The sequence below is a fragment of the Pteropus medius genome, unplaced genomic scaffold (genome assembly GCF_902729225.1).
Source record: "Pteropus medius unplaced genomic scaffold, Ma_sr-lr_union100, whole genome shotgun sequence".
NCBI lineage: Eukaryota > Metazoa > Chordata > Mammalia > Chiroptera > Pteropodidae > Pteropus > Pteropus medius.
The window spans coordinates 1,510,469-1,534,798 of record NW_024346150.1 but is presented as its reverse complement, the minus strand read 5'-3'; the positions used below and the strand labels follow the sequence as shown (position 1 = coordinate 1,534,798).

Sequence of the window (24,330 nt, the reverse complement as noted above, 5' to 3'; positions counted from 1 at the left end):
GGTTGTTTTGTTTCACCTGCTGCTCCACCAGGTTTTGATGAATTAACCTGCCACTGTGGCGCATCGGTGATCTACCCTCCAGTTCCTTGTGGTACCAGGCCCCCTGAGTGTACCCAAACCTGCGCCAGAATCCATGAATGTGACCATCCAGGTGTGTCCCATCTCCTTGCCTCCACACCTCATAGCCTGCTCACACCATGTCATTTAGGATTTTGCATGACGGTCTTCACTGCTCTGAGGTCATGCTGTGGTGGCACCCCTTGCTGCCTGGGCTCAGGGGGTGCTTCTGTGAAAATGGGTCTGTGATCAGGGCCAGAGCTGGGAATTGCAACGCCCTCCACTTCTTTACTCTGTGGATGTCAAACACACCCGAAAGGTTGGGAGAAGCCCTGGTGGTTCTTATCTTTCAGGAATGTTTCTTCTGTCTATGTGGCCTGCATTTGTGGTGCATATTTCAAAGTTGAACATCTTTTTACAAAATTAAAAGTAACTTTAGATTTTGTTCTTCTTATAGAAGCAATATCTGTTTATTATATAAAAAGACAAATAGAGGTAAAGTCACAAGATGGAAATTAAATCATCTATTATGTCATCTTTTAGGAATTAAACTTAGTGTATGTTTTGGGGGGGCCTTTTTTCATGGGCAAAATATTCATTTGCTATTTTTTTTCCTAAAAGTTGGATCCTACTGAACTTATTCATTTTAACTAGCATTTTTGTTGTTGTTGTAGTTTTAACCTCTTTCTTTATCAGTGAATATCATTTACAATATAGATTTTTAATGGCTGTAGAGTGTTCTGTTGCATAGATGGACCATAACTTATTCAGTCAGTCTTATGTTGATGAACATTTAAGTTGTTTTCCATTTTTTTCTCATGGTCTGCTTTGGACACCAGCCAAAAGCTACTTGTCATCACCCATTTTTCCTATCTGTCCAGTCTAGTTGCTTGCTTTCCTCTAGGACCATATTAGGCCTATCATTTCATTTTACCAAGTCTCAGAGGCAAACCTGAAATTACTCAAATCAGCAGATTCGATACTTACAGTAAGTCTGGCCTTATGATTTAGACTGATTGACAAATAGGCAACCAGCTCTCAATTTTTTAAGGTAATAGAGTAAAACAGAATTAAGTAAATTCTTCATGAAGTGAAAAGCTCCTTCCTTCCTTGGAGACCTTAGGATGGCCTTCCAGCTTAGTTTGCAAGCCCCTGCTGTGGTGTTCATACCAGTGTGAAGTAAATGCCCAAGACAGTACTCACCCACTCCTTCCTTTTCACTCATTTGTGATGTTAGCAGATAAAGTCCAAATCTTGCTGGTTAATGTCCATAGTAAGACTTTAACCATTTGTGAGTTGTGTTGTTTTAGCTTGCTTTTATTCAACATGTATTTAACTTTAAGTGTGTTACATATCTAGCATGGTGTCAGACACAGGAAGATTTAGAGGAAGAAAAAATAGCCCAGGACCTTGAGGTTCTTATGTTCTCCCTGAGAGGAAGAGGTTGGTAATTAAATATACATGACACAACCACCATTAAAGAAGATGGGCCAGGTAACATGGCAGCAAGCCATTTGTATAATAACTAGAACATCAGGGAATGTAAGAGAGCTTAGGGGTGGGTGCAATAGGAGAAGGAAGACTTTGTTGTAGAGATGAGTTTGGATGAACTGCCTCTTCCAGGCAACAAGGAAATTGTAAGGAGTCAAGGGAAGTGTGTTAGATGGATGAGTAACAAAGATGTCTGAGCAGAAGCGAGCAGTTGCTGTGTAAGGTAGGGCCAAAGAATGACAGAGTAGAATAGACAGACCATAGGATTGTGCTACAGAAAATGAGGCAAGAAAGCTGCTTCCCTTTCTGCTCTGTTTGGCATGTCTGTCTCCCTCAGTTGGGTTTCTTTTTCTCACTCATACTCATCCTTCAACACTTGAATGTAAAGTCAGCCACTTTTTACTTTCCTGTGACCATTTCTTAAAGTACTCCTACATTTAAAAGTTTCATGTCATAGGCCATTATAATGTGTATAATAGTTTAGGTGGCTTTATTTAAATATTATTCCTAATTTTACTTTTCTGTTTCTACAGTATATCATTCTTGTCATAGTGAAGAGAAGTGTCCCCCTTGTACTTTCCTAACTCAGAAATGGTGCATGGGCAAACACGAGGTAAGTTTTCTCTCTTGTGTTCATTGTCCCAGCCAGAGATTTATGACTGGACTACTTTGAGTTGTTAGTCTCATCGTATCTCAGAGTTAATACTCCAAGAAGCAGAGATTTGCTATTGACACTTCTTTCTTTCTTTTTTTTAATTAAGGTATGGTTTGTATAAAATAAAATTTACCATTTTTAGTGTACAGGTCTATGAGTTTTGACAAAAGCATTCATTCAATCACGTAACCTCCACCACAATCAAGATGTAGAACAGTTCATCTACACTAAAAAAGCATTCCTTTATGTCCATCTATAGTTATTCTACCCCAACCTCCAGATCCTGGCAACCAATGATCCGTTGTCTGTCCCAGAAGTGTTGTCTTTTCCAGAATGTCACATAAATAGTCAAATAGGTAGCATTTTGAGTCTATTCTTCTATCATTTTTAATCTGGTTATAATAAGTAAAATTAAGTCAGTTGGCCTTAAGAACATGGGCTGTTTTCTGAGACAACTTCTAGGTTAACCAGCATGGGGGGAGGCTGCTAGCCTGGGGAAAGGTGTTACAGTGAGAGCATCCAGGAGTAGAAGTGGGCTCTCCACCAGCAGCCACTGTTCCTTCTCTCTATGCCCTATGCAGCTTTCTGTCTGGGCCCAAATGCCTTCCTCCAGGCTTACCTGCACCTCCTCATTGTCACTACCATGAAATATACCTCTCAGCTATATTTGGCACTATTGACTATAGACCCTTTGAAACACTTTTAAAAATGTTTATTTTTTGAAATGCGTATTCGTTGTAGACAATTATGAAAATAATTCTGCTACCCAGAAAGAAATACTCTTAACATTCTGGTGTATAGACCATCAGTCATCTGTGATACACTCTCTGTCCTATTCTATGAAGATTATATTGTTTTGTAACCACCTTTTTTTACTTCATAATGCTTGGCCAACATTTCCTGACACTCTTGACATTTATGACAACATACTTTCAGTGTTCTTATCTTGATAAACAAATTTTTCTCCACTTATTTACTGTGAGTGATTCTCAAGTCATAGTCCTTAGTATTTATTCTTCTTTCACAAATCTCCTTTCCTCTGAGAGTAACCGCTCTAATCATGTGTCATCTTTGTACTGATGGCTTATTTAGACTTCATTCAACAAATATTTATTGTGTGCCTATAATGGCTAGGTAAAGGCTGGGTTTAGATGATTCAGAAATAAACAAGGCAGTTTTGGCTCCTGCCCTGTGGAGTCTAAGTACACAGTATTGAAGGGGATAGATGAGACCTCTACCCAGGGAAGGCATTCTTAGAGGAAGTAACATCCTAAAGGATAATGAGGAGATAGACAAGTCTTGTGAGGAGGGGATAGCAGAGGGCACAGCATGTGCAAAAATTATCCCCAGCTCCCTGATAGTAGAGTGGGTAAGTGTTTAACAATTGGGAACTACAGTCTACCAAAATACTGATTGCAAAGCATTAGAAGCCTGTATATCCTAGACGCTGGAGGCTTCTTCAAAAGTAAAAGTTATGTATCACTAGAGTCGAAGTATATGCCTCATTTTGAGGGTTTTTGAAAGAATTGGAGTGATTACGAGTAACCTTTGGTTCTACAGGAATAAAACTCCAGCATCTTTTTCCTCAAGTGAGGAATCCTAGAAAGAGGCAGTTTATCAAGAAAAAAATGAGTTGGCGTTCCATGGCCTATTGCCTCTTAATTTTTTTAGAGGACCGTTGCCTTAAGCTGTGGAGACCATGGGTTGGAAGATGTGAGGAGAGTTGGGTATTTAATTACATAAAACATCCCTGCCTGCAGTCTTGAAACCATGGGCCAACAGTGCCCCCACTCTTCAGGATTTGTCTCAACTCAGTGCCCCAACTGTTTGCAGAGGAGGGAAGAGATCATCTGATCCTCCCAGTTGGTGATAGCATTTTCAAATACTCTCTAGTGATGTGGATTTATATGTTTGTTACCCACCTTGAAAATTTCATGTCCCAAGTCACACTTGGCTACTACCACGAATCCTTTGGGATCCTAACAAGCATTATTAATAAGGTTCAGATTTATGTTCTCTTCAAATTGACCTTTCAGACTACAAAAATCAGCCTAATGTCTACGGCCATGCTACCCTGAACAAGCCCGATCCCATCTGATCTTGGAAGCTAAGCATGGTCGGGCCTGGTTAGTACTCGGATGAGAGACCACCTATGAAGACCAGATGCTACAGGCGTAAAAAATAAAAAATGAGGGATTGTAAGCTGACAAAGTCCTTGCAGTCTGTGAGGTCAACCAAGGGTTGCCTCACCTAAAAAAAAAATCAGCCTAATATTTTTTCAGATAAAAAGTACTTTTAAAAAAAAAATGCTCTTTTTAAAAGTTCAGAAATATTTAATGAGGAAGTTAAAACTCACCCCACGTTTTATACAGAGATGAAAATTTGGCTACTTCTGTCTTTCCTAGTTACGAAGCAACATCCCGTGTCACCTGGTTGATATCTCTTGCGGATTACCCTGCAGTGCCATGCTACCATGTGGGATGCACAGGTGTCAGAGACTCTGTCACAAAGGAGAATGTCTCATGGATGAGGCCTGTAAGCAGCCTTGCACCACCGCCAGAGCTGACTGTGGCCACCCATGTATGGCACCCTGCCACCTCAGTGCACCATGCCCCATGACTGCTTGCAAAGCTAAGGTATGTATTCCTGGCTCCAGGTGGAGCTTTGACTCTGGTTCTGGGACTGCTAATAAGTCCTGGGCATGCATTCTAGTCAGGGGTCATTGGTTACAAGGAACTGCAAGTTAACGAGAGAAAGGTGAAATAAATCATATAAATTTCTGTCTGCCCAGCTCGAGATGGCCTTTTAAATAATATAAGGGTCTGTTTTGTGCAAGATGTTGTGCTAGGGCTACATCAGTGAACAGGAGGCACATGGTCCCTTCAGTTAGATGGGATAGATATTAATTACTCATAGTTAATTATAACCGTGGTATCATGAAGGAGTAGTTACAGCCTGGTAGAGCGAGCTCAGAGAGCATATGAGACGGGGCTAACATCATCTGCAGAATTAAGGAAGGCCGCCCTGAGTTGGTGAAAGTAGCGGAATAAGGTGGAGTTGGTTAGGTCTTAGCTGGTCCTGGGTCAAATGTCTACCTCTAGTTCAGTGGTGAAAACTCCATTTTAGTCCTGTCCCTTCAGGTGGGATTAAGGACAGGAGTAGTTCCCACTACTGGGGCACTGTAGACCAGACATTTCCCTTGTAGTATGTCAGCTACCATGTTGTCAGTTTGCATGTGTGGTTAGCTTCCTCCATCCTGGAGTGTAGCCACTCTCTATTCTCTGCCATGATTTGATTTGAGAAAGGCTTTAAAAGTGAAACCTGCCTGTTCACTTGGTTTCCATGTGCTAAAAGTCATTTTATGTTAATCTTATTTCAGATCGAGCTGCAGTGTGAATGTGGACGAAGAAAAGAGATCATGATTTGCTCTGAAGCATCCAGTACTTATCAAAGGTTAGTGCTACTTAAATGTTAACTATTGGTGGACCTAGGTAAAGGGTATACATGTGTTATAAGATCCTTGCAACTTTTGTAAAAGTTGGAAAGTTTTTAAAATAAATTTTCTTAAATTTGGTTTTTCTAGTTCAAAGAAAAGTTACTGTTTTATGTACCTTCCCTTCCCAAACTTTAATTTGTAAAATAGCCTTTTTATTTCCCTTCATCCTTCTTCCTCTCTCCCCTTTTGGTCTTATTACACCATGGGATCAGAAGGGAAGAGGTCGTGAAGTTGCATGCTTTAACATCCCACCACCAAGTCCTGTGCTCCTCCCCTGGGATGGGGGTTTCTGACTGCTCTGTGAGGTGTCTTTGCAGCCTCCTGAAATCTTGGGACCTGTGTGTTCATATAGTGAACTGAGTATAGAGGTAGATGTGTTAAGAATGGATGGTTGTATATATCTCTGATTAAAAGCAGAGATGTACCATGAAGATAGGTCTTTAGAGGTATGCAGATATTAGAGTAGCTGTGTTTAAATACCTTCTGAGTGCCAGGCATTGACCTGGATGTTCAAGGGAGTACCAAGGAGTGGATTACCTCATCGTTTCCTGTGGAGCTAGCTGCTTAGAATCTAATTGAGGAGCTAGGACCTAAGCATGTAGATAATTTATAATAGATGGGCTTCCAAGGCCACACAAATTGGCAAGTAGTAGATTTGCCTTGAAGGAGGCCTTTTATGTGCCTAATATAAGAAGGTTCTTATATAACTACAATACCTTTTCTCTTTTTTATACTTTAGAATGGCTGCTATTTCCATGGCCTCCAAAATAACAGACATGCAGCTTGGAGATTCAGTGGAGATCAGCAAGTTAATTACTAAGAAGGAAATGCACCAAGCCAGGTAATATTTTAAATGCCTTCTTTCTACTATTAGACTTAATTTCCAGAGGGCAGGAACCATTGATTTATCTTAATCCCCCGCCAGTAAAGCCCTTGCACATACAGTAGGTGTTCAACAGACATTTGATGTTATGAGTCACACCCAATGCAATCTGAAGAATTCTACTCAGGGTATTGTTAAGACCAGAGGAGACTTTTCCAGGCCTCACTCCAACCAGTAGCCAGAGGAAGCAGAGGCCTAGATATGTCCAGCCCAACCCATAGGAGAACACAGAAGCAGAGTGGCGGCTATGTGGAAAAGGGGAGCTGTGGTTGTCAGAGAGTTACTGGGAGCATTTTGGGGGCTGAGCAGGCAGGAGACACTCTGAGACCCTTCTGAGGACTCCTAGACTCCCATAAACCAGAGTCCTGCCCACCCGTCCTTGAGAGGGTCCTCATCTAGCCATCCTTTGGCCAGAGTCCACTCTGTTTCAAGGTTGACTAAAAACTTATTGCTGCATAGAAACTGAAACCTGTGCTCTGACTTTATTTTTTTCATTTGCTTCTCAAGGCTGGAGTGTGATGAGGAGTGTTTAGCCTTGGAAAGGAAAAAGTAAGTAGTGTCAACTCCTGTTTGTCTAATAATTGTCCTTGAGCTCTGTGAAACTAGTGGGAGGGAGCAACTCTTCAAGCATTCACTCACTTGACACCTGCTCTGAGTCCTTTGCTGCTACTGGAGGGCAAGAAATTCGATCATCAAGAATTGAAGTGTCATCTGTGGCCATGCCACCCTGAACAAGCCTGATTCCATCTGATCTCGGAAGCTAAGCAGGGTCGGGCCTGGTTAGTACTTGGATGGGAGATCACCTAGGAAGACCAGGTGCTGTAGGCGTAAAAAAGAAAAAATAAGGGATTGTAAGCTGACAAGGTCCTTGCTGTCTGTGAGGTCAGCCAGGGGTTGCCTCGCCTTAAAAAAAAAAAAAGTATTGAAGTGTCTAGAGATAAACCACTTAACATGATTTCAGCATATTTCCGAAACATGAGCTTGTGTGGTTTGGAGCATGGTGTAAACATCCCATACCTCAGCATACTTATTCAGTGACTGGCAGACTTCCTTATTCCCATGGAGATAAGAGGCTTAAATTTTTTTTAATGAACTTTTAAGTTGAAGTGTAACATAAATATAGAAGATCAGAAGTATGCAGACTAGTGAGTCATCACAAAGTGAATACAGTGTTATAAAAGCACCCAGGTCAAGAAATAGAAAATTACCAGAACCCTCTGTTGTACTCCACAAAGATAGAACCTCTGTCCTGACTTCTAATACTTTAGAATAGTTTTGTCTGTTTTTGAACTTTATATTGATAATGAAATCATATAGTTGTATTATTTTTGTCTGGCTTTTATTACGTTCGTGACATTCATTTCTATCGTTGCACGTAGCAGTACTTTTTCATTTTCATTCCTGCATGATATTTTATTATATTAATCTAATTCTCTTTTCTACCATTAATAGATGTTTGTTGTTATCAGTATCGAGCAATTACAAATACTGTGTAAAAACATATATACTTGCTTTGCTGTATATATGTATTCATTTCTGTTGGATGTAAACGTAAGAGTAAAATTACTGATTAATAGGGTATGCATTTGTTCAGCTTTAGTCGATTCTGCCAAACTGTCCAGAATGGGTGTACCAAATTACATTCCTACCAGCAAGGTCACAGTTCTCGTTGCTCTACGTTTTTTGTCAGTACTTGGAATTGTTGGATTTTTTAATTTTAATCCATTCTCATGGATATATAGCCAAATGTTTGAGCTTTAACTTACATTTACCTGATAACCAGTGAGGTTGAACACCTTTTCCCAAGTTTATTGGCCATTTGAATATCCTCTTTTCTGAAGTGCCTATTCAAGTCTTTTACTCTTTTTTAGATTGTGTTGTCTGTCTTTTTCATATTGATTAGTAGGAGTACTTTATATATTTTGAATATGAGTCCTTTGGTTTTATATACTGTATTTTCTTGTACTCCATACTTTCACTTTTCACTTTTCATGATGTCCTTTGATAAACGGAAGTTTCTAATTTTAATGTAGTCCAATTTTTTCCTTAGTGAGTAGTGCTCTTTATGTCCTGCTTAAGAAATACTTACCTAGCTGATGATCATGATGATATTCTAGAAGCTGTATTGTTTTACTTCTCACATTTAGATCTACAGTTGACCTGGACTGATATTTTTTGAGCGTGGCATAAGGAGGGTTTATGATTTCTTTCTGCATGAGTATTAATTTGACCAGTACCATTTAAAAAGATACCCTTTTTTCAGTGCTCTGCAGTGCCGCCTTTGTTTTAAATCAAGTATTTATATTATGTATGAGTCTGTTTCTGAGCTCATTATGTTCTATCGCACTAGTATCGTACTGTCTTAGTTATTGTACCTTTATAACAAACCTTAATATCTGGTAGTATATCTCTTCAAACATGGTTCTTCAAGATTGTCTTGGCTATTCTTGGCCATTTGTATTTCCACTTAAATTTTAGAATTAGCTTATCAAAAACTTGCTGGGTTTTTTGGTTCAGTTGATATTCAATTTATAGGTCACTTTGGGGAGATTTAACATCTTTATAATGTTGAGTCTTCAAGGTGTATCCTTTCATTTATTCATGTCTTCTTTGATTTCTCTCAATGATATTTTATAGTTTTCTATATATAGATCTTGTACATCTTTCAGTAGATTTGTTCCTTGCTATTTGATGTTTTTTGATGCTATTAAAATTGGTATTTTTTTTCTTGTAAAAATTAAAAATTAGTTTTCTAATTGCTTGTTACTAGTATAGAGTTTTGTGCCCAGGTCTCACTGGCTCTAGAACTAAAGTTCTCTCCACTACACCATAATGCCTCCCAGGCTTACTGGTATATGGAAATACAGTTGATGTTTGTTGACTTGTATTCACAACCTTGCTAAATTCACTTGTTTCTAATAGCTTCTTTTAGATTTTACATGTACATGATCATGTCCTTTTCTAATATTAGTAGTTTTATTATAATAGTAGTTTTGCTTCTTTCCAGTTCTTAACTTTTTTTTTTCTTGCATTATTGCACTGGCTAGGGCCTCCAGTACAGTACTGAATGGAAGGTGGTAATGATAGATATTCTTAACTTATCTCCAATCTCACAGGGAAAGCTTTAAAAATTTACTGGTAAATAATGGTGTCTGCTGTAAATTATTTGAGAATACTCTTTATCAGATTAAGTGGCATTTATTCAATGACTGGCAAACTTTCTGGTTCCAACAAAGGTTGATTAAAAGGTACAGCCCTATAAAAATGTTAACAATTGGAGAATTTATGTTGAAGGGAATGTAGGAGTTTATTGTCATATTCTTGTAACTTGTCTTTGAAAAATTTTTAAGATAAAAACTTAACAGAAACAGACAAATGCAGACAAAGTATAGTCCTGTTTTATGTTGAAGTTCGACTTTCAGCAGTTGATAACAGCACCTCTTCGATCCTCATGGCGACTTTGTAAATAACTACTATCCAGAACTCTTGCCCTTTAAGAACCATCAGTCACAATGTTCTCAGCTGCAGAATGTGAACTAATAGTCCTGAGATGCTATTGTGAAGACACAGAGGTCTCCAAAACATGGAAATGACCTTTGTGTAGTTGAGAGACAGTATTGTATAATAGGTAGAACCAGAGCTCTAGAGTCAGTTTACCTGGATTTGAATCCTCACTTCACAAATCACTTAGCTATGTGACCTTGAAGAAATCACATATCCTCTCTAAGCTTTAATTTTTCTTAAAAACCTTTGGAAATGGTGATGATAATAGTGTTTACCTCCCAGAATTGTTGTGAGGAGTAATACAGTAAAATTAATGATGAAACACAAAGTTCTCTGCATAAGCCTAGTACATAGTAGATGCTCAGTAAATGTGATTTATAGATTAGAACAGGCTCTATTTCAGAAAGCCTTTTGAATTTCTCCTCAATCTTAGAGTGATAACATAATGATTCTCACTATACTTTCTTAAAAATCCACTGACCTAAGGGAAAGAAATACAAATTTTAAAAAGGAAACTCCATCCGAAGTTGCAAATACATACTTTATTGCAGAAATGAAAAACTGGCAGGCAGATTTTCCCACAGATATGTTTTATTGGTGTTTAAATTTGAATTAGTGGCCAACCAATCAAAATATCAAAAGATATCTATCCCCTGAGGAATTCTCTTGAAATTTTGAAAATTAAGCTTCTCTTTGAAAATTTGGAAAATCTAACAACAGTAAACTAGATTCTTATAGGCATTCAGTTTGCCAGAGACCTGTCTCATGTAAATGAAAGTTGTACTAAGTGCTGAGCTGAATTATCTATCTTTAAAAAAAAAAGAAAAAGAAAAGAAAGACGTAACTGGGTGTTACTGGTGAGATGTCATGAGACTCATACATACACTGTTGGTCAAAACATAAATGGGCAGTTGTGGTGGCCACTTAGACCATGATGATCAAGGGTCTGCTGTCCATACCTTTTTACCCAGTAATCCCACACCTGGAAACATTTTTGAGAGAAATAATCGTAAAAACTTTTTGCTCAGAGATATTAATTATGTCACTTATAATATTGAGAAACTAGGCAACTGTTAGAGAAACCTAAATGAGGAATGTTGAGAAAATTGTGGGATACACATAATTAGAAGATTATGAGCTATTATTAAAATAATATATGTGAAAAACAAATAGTAATATGAGAAATGCTAATCATATAATAGGGTAGAAAAATGCAAAGCTTTATATACACTGATTGCAACTACTTAAAATTATAGGGAGGAAAATCTTAAAGGAACTGTATTAAAATGCAGTGTTTATGTCATTAATGGAATTCTTTATTTTCTAGCTCTGTAATGTGATATTAATTTTAATATTTCTATATCTACTTTATGTATCATTTCCCCCTGACCATTCCCAGTGCTCTCAATCCACCAGCCTTCTCTTTACCAAAAATTCCAAGTCCCCAATGTCAACCTCTGGCTTGCTCATACCCACATGGACCTGTCTTGTTTATTTTCTTCTGTGAATACAATACCATATCTTTTCCCAAGTTGTTGTTATTCTTTCCTTAATAATTGGGATTGTTAATGTATAAAGAACTTAGAACATGGTGAGCACTTTGTGTTACTATGAGATAGTTTTCCTCCCCCTCTTTTCTTTTTTATTTACATACTTCTCGCTTACTTTCAGGCGATTAGCAGAGGCATTTCATATCAGTGATGATTCTGATCCTTTCAATGTACGTTCTTCAGCGTCAAAATTCAGTGACAGTTTGAAAGAAGATGCCAGGTATGGAATGTATTGCCTGCTTTCTTAATTGTGGCTTACAAGAGTGTTTGATCTTTTAAGATGTAATAACTAATGTGTTTAATTCCTCTGTGATTGAGCCAGTTCAAGTTTATACATCTATTACAATAGATTATGTGATGTTTAATAAAAATCCTTCTCTTGTTTTCTCAAAACTATCCTGTTTAAGAATTGAACTTGGTGGGGCGGGGTGGGGGGTGCGACGGGGAGCGGGGCGGCCGGCCTCTATGGTAGGAGTTTGGGCTGGACTCTCTGGCCAAATTCCACTTCTGTTGCCCAGGTCTCAGTCACGTGCATCCTTAGTTAGGCAGTAACACCTCTTACTTTCCATCTGTCTCCTGGTTCTACAGTGACTATTTCTCCTTCTGTCTTCTCCTTTCTCATACTGTTTTCTCATTTTTCTCTTTTGTTCAGTCACAGTTGACATTCTGTTATCTGAAAATTCCTAACCTCTGTAGTTGTTCTCCCCACATTGTCCATTGTGTGCACTATATAGACAGAGAAGGTGGGTGGGAAGGATTCTCAAAGAGCAAGCACAGAAGAAATTAACTGTGACAATTTCTCATTTCAGGAAGGACTTAAAGTTTGTCAGTGACATTGAGAAGGAAATGGAAGCCCTCGTGGAAGCCGTGAATAAGGTTGAAGTCAAAACATCCAACTTGACATGTCTCTAAGGCAGCTTGATAAAAAAATCAAGTCCCAGAAACATTGTTGGTGTTAGAGTAGTTGTAGAAAAAAGTCTCAACTTCCTTTTGAGGATCATTATTTTTCCCAAAGCCCAGCTATGATAACATTGGTGGAATCCATGTCCTGGTTCAGGAACGATAGCTGCAATCAAAACTACGTGTAAATAAAAATCTTAGCTTGGTGCCTAAGAATGGGTGGAGAAACTGGATGAGGGGGTTCAGTAGTGATAGTTGAATGACTGTGTGGAGACACTTAGGAAGATATGCTTGGCCCTCAGATCTCTGAAGGGCTATTGTGTGGTGGGACCTACTGGTTCTTCATTACCCCAGAGGCAGAAAGAAACCTTTGAGTAAAGATAAAAAATTGGATGACTGCTGAAGAGTAGTGAGATAGACTCCCTCAGGAGTCTCAAGAGAATGAGGCTGCGTCCTGGAGGCAGCCAGGGATGTCGAGAAGGTAGCTTTAAGGAACAAAGTCTTAGTCAGAAGCAGTGAGCCTCAGTGGCTCCCTCTTCATTCAGTGGGGGCTCTGAGTGAGGATGAGATGGCTGCTTTAGCTCCATATCTAATGAGAGGTTTCCTTCCCACCGTCTTTCTTGCCCGCTTCGCTTCCTCCCTCTGTTCCCACTTCCTAGCAGGATACTAACACAAAAGAGGGAATGGAATCATTGTTCCTCTCCCATTAGGAAAACTGTGCAAATGTATTTCTCTGCTTATGTGTCTGTCTGCACACTCATGATTTTTAGTGTAGAATGTTACTTTAATAGGAAGTGAGATTTTCTTGTTTTATAAGTCTTCAATTTATTTAGCCTTTTCTTGGAAATATCACTCACTCCCCAGTTACAAGTTCCCTCAAGAGGAACCATTACACTGTCTAAGTCTCAGTTCACTTACCCTTTGTCCCTCACCCTGGCCAGCTGCTACTGTGTGGCTCATAGAATAGATGAAGTGCATCAGCCTGCCACCTCCTAAACTCCTTGGCTTGCTATACACACTGTGGGCCTCTACAACTCAGCCATTTCTCTATTGACCCAGGCTGTTCCAGTGGCAGGGGAAGGACTTTTGTAAGCATACTGTTTTCAGAATGATTTTATCAGTCTCTTTTCCTTCAATACAGGGAAAGAATAGTAAGAAGAGCCACTTCTTTCCTCCCATGAACAGAGACCACCGGAGGCTTATCCATGACCTGGCCCAAGTGTATGGCCTAGAGAGCATGAGCTATGACAGTGAACCAAAGCGCAACGTCGTAGTCACTGCAGTCAGGTGGGTTGATCTTGTCATCACAAAAGAACTGCTCAGTGGGACAACCTGGACCTGGGAAGCAAGATCTGTCAATATTTGCTTCCCTTACTTTCTCTCCTGGAAGAGTAGTTGGAAAATCTGCTTTTGGCACAGCCATTCTGAGATAATCTAAAAGTCCAAACCAGAGAACAAAGCCCATGCCTCAGTCCACAGGACAGACACACCTAAAGAATGGAAGCCTCGTGTCTGCCCAGACCTATATCAATCACTGGAGGCAGCATTCCTCAGGCAGAGGGAATAGACCCTGAAGGCCTGGGTTGGGTGCCTGTTCATCACGTCTGTCCTTTTTTCCCTTCTGTCCTGGCATGATGAAAACAGAAAGAATTCTGGACTGTGACTCAAGGCATCTGCTGTAAACATGTTTGCCATCAGAGAAGACTGAGGCAGTAATGTGAGAGGGGACAGGGAGAACCTAGGATCACTGTCAGAACCTGAGGGAGTAGCAGAAACTTCCCAACAAGGAAAACTTGAGTGCGAAATGAGAAGAAGCGGGTAACAGGCCCAGCAGAGGTGGGTGGAAGGGACGAGGGTTAAATGAAGGTGACCATGCCTGAGCAGAGACAGGTCATGTCAGAGAGTGCTCAGTTGCACCATACTGCCAAAGTCACAGACTAGATTTTTAGCCGTCTGCCTTTCTCTACAAATAAGTCTCACTTTTCAATACTTTGTGTTCTGACTTTTATCAGAGGGAAGTCCATTTGTCCTCCTACCACACTGACAGGTGTGCTTGAAAAGGAAATGCAATCACGGCCTCCACCACCAATTCCTCATCACAGACATCAGACAGACAAGTAAGGATTCTTCAGCTGCTTTCCAAAGGGTCCTGTCTGTTCAGAGAAGCCAGCAAAGCTGAACTATCCTGGGCTGCACCAGCCATTGGTGGCCCCTCAGGCCTGGCCTTGAGGTGCCGTATTCAAATATGTAAGGTTTGACGATGTCAAACACATTTGTCATGCCAGAGGGTCCCAATTTGTTGTTTGTAATGCCCACCCTCCCTCCAGGGAGAACTGGGATTGATGAAGGGAGCTGGCAGTAAAGAGGGAGACTCTCATGTTTTGCCTTACTTCCATATGGTTTGAGTCATTTTTACAACAAAAGCATATATTCATGATTTAAAGAGAAAAGAAAACCACGTTGGCAAGCAGCAGCAAGTCTGCCAGGTGTTTTCTTAGATGGGAGCAGGAAAGGAGCATTGTCCTTCCTTCTCCTCCTCTCCCTTGCCAGGAGCGGAGCCAGATGCCCTCCTGTCACAAGACAACATTGCTGAAAGTTGCTGTGAAACCCAGAGGGTTCCCTACGCCTGTTCTGGCCTTCCACACACAGGCCCTGACAGTACCCCCTACACAAAACCTCTGGTAGGGAAGTTTCAAAGGTCACTGTGAGGGTCATAGTCATATTGGGACTTGACAGGGCAGCTAGGTGTTTCCCATTGGGAGCATCTGGGGCCATGTAGCTCCCCAGTGTCAGCTCCAGCCACCCCTGGGAGGCAGGTGGCCTGGATGCTGGTCAGCACTGATTGCCTGTTTGTACAGGCAGTGCTTTTGAGAACAGGTGGGGTATTCCACACATTATTCCACAGCCGTGCCCAGTATCACCTAGACATAACCATGTGGAGTCATTGGCCTGTTTATGCCATGCTGTCTTTTTCTCCCCCTTAGCTTGCTTTATTTTTGTATAAAACTATAGCATAGAAAATTTTTAGAAAGAATAGAACCCCTGTGTTACCATCACCAAATTTCAACAGTAGACTCTTCTATCTTATCAAAGCTTCACAAATGGGAAATGAGCCTATCCTTAACTTTCTGAAGACCTGAATCTGTTTCCCCCAAAAAGAAAAGATGAATCATTCTTTGTTTGCTTTTCAGGAATCCTGGGAGCAGTAATTTACAGAAAATAGCCAAGGAGCCTGTAATTGACTACTTTGATGTCCAGGACTGAGAAGCTCAAGATGCGCTTATATGAAAGAATGATTAGGTGGGGCAGAGACTCATTTGCCAGCAGATAAATCATGCTTATTCCCAACTGCCTGGTGGACTCCTAGCCTCACATACTGTCTTGTACTGATACATCCAAAGCATGAATGTGTCAGAAATCCCCTGTTCTCTAATCCATCTGAATGCAGTGTCTCAGTACAGCCAGATCTTGACTTCAATGTCACTAGTGATTCGGTCATGTATTTGCAGAGTATCCTTACACCTTCGCTGTGATTGCTCAGAGGGTTAGGGAAACATTGGACTTGATTTGGACAAACCAGAATTTGGCCTGAAACCAGTTTAATGGCACTTAGTCATAGCCTCACTTATATCAGTTATCCATTCTCTTCCCAAAAATGCCTGCAACATCAGATGCACCTTGCTTTCTTAATCCAGACTGATCACAATCTTTGGAAAGACACAAGCGAACTTCTTAGCCTGAAATACCAAACGTTGAATTGGTACACCTTATCCGGAAGCACATGTGTTGTATTAAATCCAGCTATCTTATCTGAGTCTTTTGCCAAAAACTCTCATAGGTCTAGCTGAACTTATTTTAGTGGTTCTCAGTACCACTAGTTGTAGACCTAGCAGAGGAATCTGGTAGCTTTACCGAATTCCATTTTCTGGAGTCCAGGGGGAGCCTCATACCACATCCCTAATAACCCTGTCTAGTGGCAGTCACTTTAGCTATCCACCATGATGGCAGGACATAGAGCAAGCTCCTCCTGTCATGTCCACACTGTGTCCTCTATGTATGACCAGTGTATCCCCAATGCCTTCTCTTTGGTTGAGAAAGAGTCTCAGGTGGACCTGCCTTTCCTGTATTGCTTTCTCCTAGGCCTGCAGCAGCCGTATTGGCTCTCTCTGTCTCTGAGTGCTAGACTTCTGTTTGAATATTCAAAAAAGTATGTGGACAGTCCAGGGCTCATCCCAGCAGCCCACTGAAGACATTCTTCAGCCTCCTTTAAGGCAGGTGCATCAACAGTTATATTAGTTTGGCCCTCTGCATTGGCATCCCTCCAGCATAGAGACCAGACTACCAACAACTGCCTTCTCCTCCAGAACAAGCCATAAGCCCCAGAGCAATAGGTTTGAGAAATGACATCACAAAACCAGCACCTATTTTCACAGAGCAGGGCTACCCTTTGGTTCTGACCCAGACAATCTGCCTTAAAAGGCGTCAAGTACAGCAGTCAGAACAAGCAGTTGGAGGGCAGATATGAAAATCTACAAAACCTCCTTATCTGGGCCCACTTAGCACAGGAGCATGGCCCCACACCCAATAGGAAGCCCACGAGCGTCTGTTATATCTTTCAGGCAGAGTTTAGTGACTGAACTGTACATTGAGAACTTGAGAGCATCTCAGAATCAGCAGGAGGCAAGAAACCTGATTTCAGATTCCAGCTCTGCCACATAACTTGCTGTTTGTTGGAATGGAGGTATCACTAACCTCTCCAGGCTTGTGATGATTAAATGAGATAACATACGTAGAGGTACCTGATCTATGTGCCGAAAGTTTATAAAAATGATACTTGATATCTGGAAAATATGTAAGCATCTTTCTCCATAATACTAGCCAAGTAAAAGGTTAGAATGCTAAGAAGCCCTCTTCAGGTGAATGCTTATGTGCCTACCTGGCACCTACCTTGTGCTAGGGCTGTGAGGAGCAGATTTGGCCTCTTCTTTAGTTAGTAATCCAGTTGGGGACGCATACCTGAATATAATGGAGTTGGTTAGTCTGGCACAAATAGGCCATTAGTCTGTTATTAAAAGCTGAAGAACCATACGAGGAGTTTTTTTGTGATGTCGAGACTGGGTTAGCTCGCACTGGGGGGAAGGATCTCTGTATGGGGAAGGGAAGCAGGAGAGGAAGCATTTGAGCTGAGTCTGGAGATCACAGTCATTTATTTTTGTTTGTTTGTTTGTTTTAGGCGAGGCAACCCTTGGTTGACCTCACAGATTGCAAGGACCTCGTCAGTTTACAATCCCTTATTTTTTATTTTTTACATCTACAGCACCTGGTCTTCCCATCCAAGTACTAACCAGGTTCGACCCTGCTTAGCTTCCGAGATCAGACAGGATCGGGCTTGTTCAGGGTGGCATGGCTGTAGACATACCAAATGAAAGTCAAGGGTGTAAGACAAGCCTGGGGGCATGGTCTGTATTGGGTTTGAGGAAGGGACTGTTCAGAGTGGACAAACAACTGGAGGGACACGTGATAAAGCAGAAGAGGTAGACAGGTCAGGTTATGGAGAGCCACGAGGAGCCACTAAAGTATCCTAAGGAGAGAGCGGCTTGGCTGGATTTATGATCAAGAGCAGGAGTCAGCAAACATTTTCTGTAAAAGGCCAGCTAGTAAATATTTCAGGCTTTGTGAGCGTTAGTTTCAGTTGCAGCAACTTTGCCATTGTAGCGTGAAAGCCACAGACGATACACGAGTGAACACGACTCAGTTATAGTAACTTATTGTATAGATGCTGAAATCGAAATTTCATGTAATTTTTACATGTCACAAAATAATGTTTGTATTTTGTCTAACCATTTAAAAATGTGAAAACCATTCTTAGCTTATGGAATGTACAAAAACAGCAGCAGACTGGATGTAGCCATTGACCTTTCTTTGCCTTAGGGATTGGAGGGCAAATATGAGGTAAGAAGACCAGTCAAGAGCTGTGGGAGTGATCCAAGTGAGAGGATGAGGGTAGTGGGAGTTGGTGCTGCAAAAAAAGGAAGAGAGGCAGGAAATCTAGGCAGTACTATAGGGTGCCAGGAGTCAGCAGAGAGCTAGCCCCACATGGATCACCAAAGGGACCCCAGACCCCTCAGCAAGAGGAAGCTGCTTCTCATGGATTGGTGAATTTCCCAGTAAGCAGTGGCCTTGGACAAGACTCTACATGAGTGGACTAAAGGGAAAGATACCCCTACCCCTTCACCCCATACATGGAGGGAGCCTGTGGGCACCAGGACCCCACACTATAGCTCCCTGAGAGTCAGATGGTGTCTTTCCTCCCCATTCCAGCCCTAGGAATTTATGGGGCCAGAACTTTCAGACCAGGTTCTTATCTCTGGAATTCCCTCTGGCAGGGCTGGCTCCTATAAACAGTGCTGCCAGCGTGGCGTGCAGTGGAGAATTCTGTGTGGCACTGGAGATGAAAGCAGCCCTCTTGATTGCAGGGTCTGTGTGAAGCAGCTCTGGATGGTGTTCTGGACAGGGCCCAAACAGGCCAGAGACAAATAGGGGTGGGGGGTGGGGTGAAGGCGTCAGTCAGTCTTAAGGGGGAAGTACTAAGTCACAAATATGGGTCCCCACACTTAGGTTTAGGAAGTCCTTTCTGTGTGGTCCCAGCCTTCTTCATGCTTGAAAACCTGGAGACCTTGTTTTCTAAGGAAAACCCGCCTTGTGCCACCTCTTCCAAAACTGGGGAGGGAGTGCCAGGCCAGAGCTCCTTCATCCTCAAACCTGCCTTCCTCATCTGCCCTGCCACACCCATCAGGCAAGTTCTGCCTTCCAAACTCCCCACATGGCCTCAGCACAGGTGTCCCATACCACTTCCCATGGCCTTTTAGAGCTCACAATTCTCCAGGACATTCTCTCAACCAACCCCAGTCTACAAAGACCTACCCAGAAGGCACAAGGCTGCATGGGGTTACACTCTGTGTGCCAAGCCAGGACTGGAATCCAGGCCTTGGGTTTCCCAACCTACAGCTACCCTAGGCTGGGAGAGACCGGAGTCCTCGGGATAAAGCACACTGCCTTCCCCAAACAGTTCTCTGGGCATCCTTCCCAGTGGCCCAGGTTGTCCTCACCTCAAGCTCTGTGCTGCACAGCCTCCTGGGAGACCTGGGTGCAGAGAACCCAGCTGAACTGCCAGGATGCCCGACTGGCTGCCTCAGCTCTCTCTGTGACCCTGAGCAGTTGGCTTCCAGTGTCTGGGCATTAGTCTCCTCATCTGTCTGCTGGGTAATATAGTTCCTGCTCCAGTACTGCCCGGAGCCATTGGGAGGGTAGTCGGGAGATGGGCTGAGAGGTTGGAGAGTCTCAAAGTGTCATGTGGCATCTCTGCATGGTCAAGCTTCTGGAGCCTGCCACGGGACTCTCAGGGTAACTCAGGGGGAAGGAACAGAGCCATCCCAAAGCTGCTCTGATAAGGGTTGGGGCTTTCAGTCACCCCCACCCCTTACTCCACCCCTACCCCCACTCCCCCAAGCCTGATGGGAGTGAAGGAGAAGTCCTCATGTACCCACACGTCCCCAAGAATCTCTCTTGAGCACTCAATATGCACCAAGCACTGTGCTCATCACTTTCACTCCTCAAAGGCCCATGAAGTAGTTTTCTTATACCCATTTCACCAGTGGGGAAACTGAAGGTGGGAGCAGTTAGGTCACTAGCCTAAGATCACTCCATGAACAACTGGGAATACGAAACTGCTACCAGGTCTAACCCAAAAACCTGTGTCCTCTTCACTACACAGGCAGAGCAGCTGCACCTCATACAGCTCATCCTGGAGCCCCTGGGACTGCATGGCCCAGGAGGGCAGGACAAATGGGAGGAAAGTTTATGCCAAGTACCAACGTAGAGAATACCAGCAATCCCCAAAGATGAAGTTTTTCTAAAATGGCCACAAGGGGGCAGTGTGTAGCCTCCAAACCAGGAGCCAGCTGCAGGGGCGAGGAAGTGTTTACACTTTGCCTCAGGAAAGCTCTTTTATTTAAAACTAATTTGAAGAGTTTATCGTCGTTATCTTTTAACTGTGTCACTCTTTCATTTCTTTTTTTAAAACTTGTCTCTGCTTGTTGATATACACAGTATAAGCAAGGGTGGGTGGGGGGCGGGACATAGCCATGCAAATACTCCAGGGAAGAGTCCCAGGCAGAGGGAATGGCCATGGCAAAGGCTCAATGGTGGGAAAGTGCTGTGCACCTTAATGGAACAACACAGCCATTGGGCTGTAGGGAAATGAATAAGGAAGACTGTAGCAGGGGCCTTGAGGCCATTGGAAGGTTTAGGGCAGAGGAATGAATGATAATCTCTGGCTCATTTTTTTGAAAGAATTGCTCCAGATGTGCATCGAGACTAGACTGTAAGGCTAAGTCAGAGCACGGGGAGAGCCCGGGAGCCCAGTCAGAAAAACATTGCTGTAATCCAAGAGAGGCACCAGTGACCCAAACGTGGGGTGGTGAAAAGTGGAGTCTTGATACATTTTGCAGATAACAGGATTTGCTGACAGCTGTGATGTGGGGTGTGAGAGAGAAGAGAGTCAGGAATGACTTCAAAGTGTTTGGCCTGAGCAATAGGAAGATGAATTTACCATTTACTAAGATAGGAAAGCATGTGGGAAGAGCAGGCTTGAAGGATGAAAATCTGTCCAGTAGCTAGTTGACCATGGGGGCTGGAGATCTAATCTGGGGAGCTGTTGGCATATAATAGTATTTAAATGCTGGTGAGATCACATGAAAGAGAAGAAGTCCGAAGACTGTGCCCTGGGCACTCCATCATCTAGAGGGCAAGGAGCTGAGGACAGGGGAGGAGTCAGATTTCCAGAACCAGAGCCGGGAACCAAAGCTACAGGGAAGTCCTGTGGGATGAGGGTCTCTGGGGTTTTCCTCTAGGTTTCCTAGTACAGTGTGGGCTTCTCTTACTTGCCCTGACCTGTCTGAGGCTCCATGGCACAAGTCAGTTAAGGCCCCAGAGTATTCAGGCTCCAGGGCCAAGGGAGATCATGGACCTTGGTTGCCTCCTCTTTAGCCATCTCTTAAACATGGGTGCTCATCAGGGCTCCATCTTCTCTCCATGAGCCACCTCATCTATCTGCAAGCGTTTAAACACCGCCATGGGCTTAAAAGCTCTGTCTCTAGCACAGGCTCATATCTTTCCCCAAATGTCCCACAAGCACCTCCAATTCACATGTCCAACCTCCAAACTGTTTCCTGCTGTGTCCACCAACTATCCAGTCTCTCCAGCTCCAGTACTGGGCCTTCCTTAAGAGTTCATCTTCTAATGTCCCTTCACCCTGGGGCCAGAAGTCAGGACAGGTAGGAAAATGTGGGGCATGGGGTGGGCAGGAACGTATTCTTGCTGAGCCCATCAGGGCTGTTCTAGGGGCCTGTTATAACTCGCATCTGAGGAATCCTTATCAACCAGTGGGGGTGTAGTTGGGTCTCTGGAGGACTCAAAAGGCTCAACCCTAGATTTGGCCTCATCTGTGTGCTTGGGTATGTATACCTGGCTCTGAGCTGTGTTCTCTCAGATTCTGACCTAGCCTCCGAGCCTCCAGCCTCCACTCACTCAGGCCCTCCCGCCTTTGGCTCCTGAACACACACGGGGAGACCACGAGCTCCACCACCATGAATGCTAGTGGCAAAAGTGAAACCTGAAACACCTCACTCCTGAGCATCATTATTCCCACTTTACATACAAGGAAACTGAGGCCTAAGAGATTCAGTAACCTGCCAAAACATGATGAGGAGCACTTGAGTGTTTGGGGGTTTTATTCATTTGTGTTTTTTGGTTTGCTTTTTGAGTATTTTCCTGTTATTTTAACAATACTTGTATGTAATATACATGCTTACAGGATATATTTCACAGTTTAAAAACCAAACAAAAACTAGCCAAAGTCATACTGATAAGGACTAGAATCCCTACTATCTGCCCCTTACTAAGCCGATCTCCCCAGGCCTCAGTTTCCTCAGATATAAGATGGGTGTGATGACATGACGACAAGCGGGTGTAGCGTAATAATAGTGAACACATCCCGTACGTGCCACATATTGTTCATCTCATCATCCCAGCAGCCCTATGAGTGGGAGCAATAATTATCCTATCTTACCTAAGGTCATACAGCTAGTGAGTGGCAGAGCTGGTATTTGGACACAGGCAGGCTGGTCTCCACCTGTGCTTGTAGGTGCCATAGTATGGTCCCTGCAGTGCACAGGAGGGCTGGGAACAGGCCTATTCTCACTCCAGCTTCAGCACAGAGGTGGACGAGGAGCCAAAGTTGGGTTACAGGCTCCGAGTTGCCATAGCCTCCTCCCACTGAGGGCATCAGCACCCCAGCCTGGCCTGAGATGGCTGCTCCCATCTCTTCCAGGGCCGCAGGACCCCATCTGAAGGAGACAGACCAGCCAGAACAGGCAGACCAGGGTGCTGCCTGGGTGCCAATCCCTGAGTGGGAGTGGGAGAGCAATCCAAACAGAGAGGAAGGGGCTCTTCTAAAGCCAGGACCACCAGACTGAGGACCAAACCTTTATCTGCAAAGCCCTGGAGGGACCTGACCTGGGGCTGGGAGTTATTTCTGTCCCATCCCTGTCCCCATCCAAATCCTCAGCTAGGGTTGGGCATGGGGTAGGTAGAGAAGTGGGATCATGACATGAGGCTTCAAAGTGCTGGAAGGAGTTAGAGCTGGGGGGCTCCCCAGACACCAACAGATCCTAACCTCATTGTACAGATAGGAAAACCAAGACCCAGAGAGAGGAGTGGTCCTATCGGGTCACATAGCCAGCCCATGCCGGGCCTGGGACTGGGAGAGTGGGAGAGGACCCTGCCTTACAACCCTGCCCAGCTCCCCAAGCTGAACAGATGCGTCTCCTAGGTCCAGCCAGGAAACGGTTACAGGAGAGACCGTGTGTGTGTGTGTGTGTGCGTGCGCGCGCGCGCGCGTGCACGCGTTCACATAAGACAGAGAACAGAGCCAAGAGCAAGGACCCCAAAGGTGCCATGATGCCTGCCCCACCCCATCCTGCCTGCTTATTTCCTTACTGCAGTGTGACCTGCCTCTATCCTCCAGAGACTTCCCTCACCTCTGCCCCAAGACTGGGCCTCCATTCACCCTACCAACCTTCTCTGACCTCATCTTCCACTCTCTCCTCCTCCTTTTCATTCCAGCAATGACCCCTCCATGTTCCCACCTCAGGACCTTTGCACCGGCTGTTCCTTCAGCCTGGCACGCTCTTCCCCCAGGTGTCTACATGGATCTTTCCCTCTCCCGCTTCAGGTCTTTACCTAAAGTCACCTCACTGAGGCCTCTATCTTCACACCCCACATACTTCCTATCCCTTTTTCCTGCTTTTCCTCCTTAGCTTGTATCACTAGCACACCATGTGTTTTGCACAGAAAGTCAGCTCCATGAGAACAAGGACTTTTGTGTATCTTCTTTGTGCCTGTATCCCTGACACTGGAATGCTGTCTGGCATGTTATAGGCTTTCGACCAACAGAGAATGAAAGAGGTCTGTGCTCAGTGCACAGAAATCCTCTGTAACCAGGGTCAGGGCTTATCAGAGCGTGACATTGGGATCAGAATCTACAGGATGTTATGAGCTGTGGGCCTAGTGTAGGTCTATGGCAGAGCAGTGGACAGCAGGCAGGAGTTCTGGATGGATCCACTGGCTGCCCTGTCTCTGAGGCCACTTCCCAGGGACATGAGGATGCCAGAAGGCTGAAGTGGTCAGTGAGGGACAATGGAGGGTAGCAGCCTGAACCCCGAGGCCCATATAT

At 43.4% G+C, this 24,330-nt stretch overlaps 1 protein-coding gene and 3 pseudogenes across 4 annotated transcripts in view; 3 read left to right on the top strand and 1 right to left on the bottom strand.

The window, feature by feature from the left end:
• Positions 1-20,568, top strand: part of NFX1 (nuclear transcription factor, X-box binding 1) — a 59,274-nt gene extending 38,706 nt beyond the window's left edge. For 3 of the 4 annotated variants that reach the window (XM_039875571.1, XM_039875569.1, XM_039875572.1), the window contains exons 14-24: positions 32-151; positions 2,082-2,161; positions 4,609-4,839; positions 5,583-5,656; positions 6,439-6,540; positions 7,090-7,131; positions 11,758-11,856; positions 12,446-12,512; positions 13,678-13,823; positions 14,549-14,653; positions 15,728-17,624. In XM_039875571.1, the coding sequence (XP_039731505.1) occupies positions 32-151; positions 2,082-2,161; positions 4,609-4,839; positions 5,583-5,656; positions 6,439-6,540; positions 7,090-7,131; positions 11,758-11,856; positions 12,446-12,512; positions 13,678-13,823; positions 14,549-14,653; positions 15,728-15,800 (1,139 nt within the window). In that variant the 3' untranslated portion in view covers positions 15,801-17,624. Of the gene's footprint in view, positions 1-31; positions 152-2,081; positions 2,162-4,608; positions 4,840-5,582; positions 5,657-6,438; positions 6,541-7,089; positions 7,132-11,757; positions 11,857-12,445; positions 12,513-13,677; positions 13,824-14,548; positions 14,654-15,727; positions 17,625-20,310 lie in introns of those variants that run through there. The other variant, XM_039875570.1, reaches the window with a different exon arrangement.
• LOC120612992 (uncharacterized) lies at positions 4,260-4,378 on the top strand (annotated as a pseudogene).
• On the top strand, positions 7,292-7,410 carry LOC120613011 (uncharacterized; annotated as a pseudogene).
• LOC120612994 (uncharacterized) lies at positions 17,845-17,951 on the bottom strand (annotated as a pseudogene).
• Positions 20,569-24,330: the final 3,762 nt, after the last annotated feature.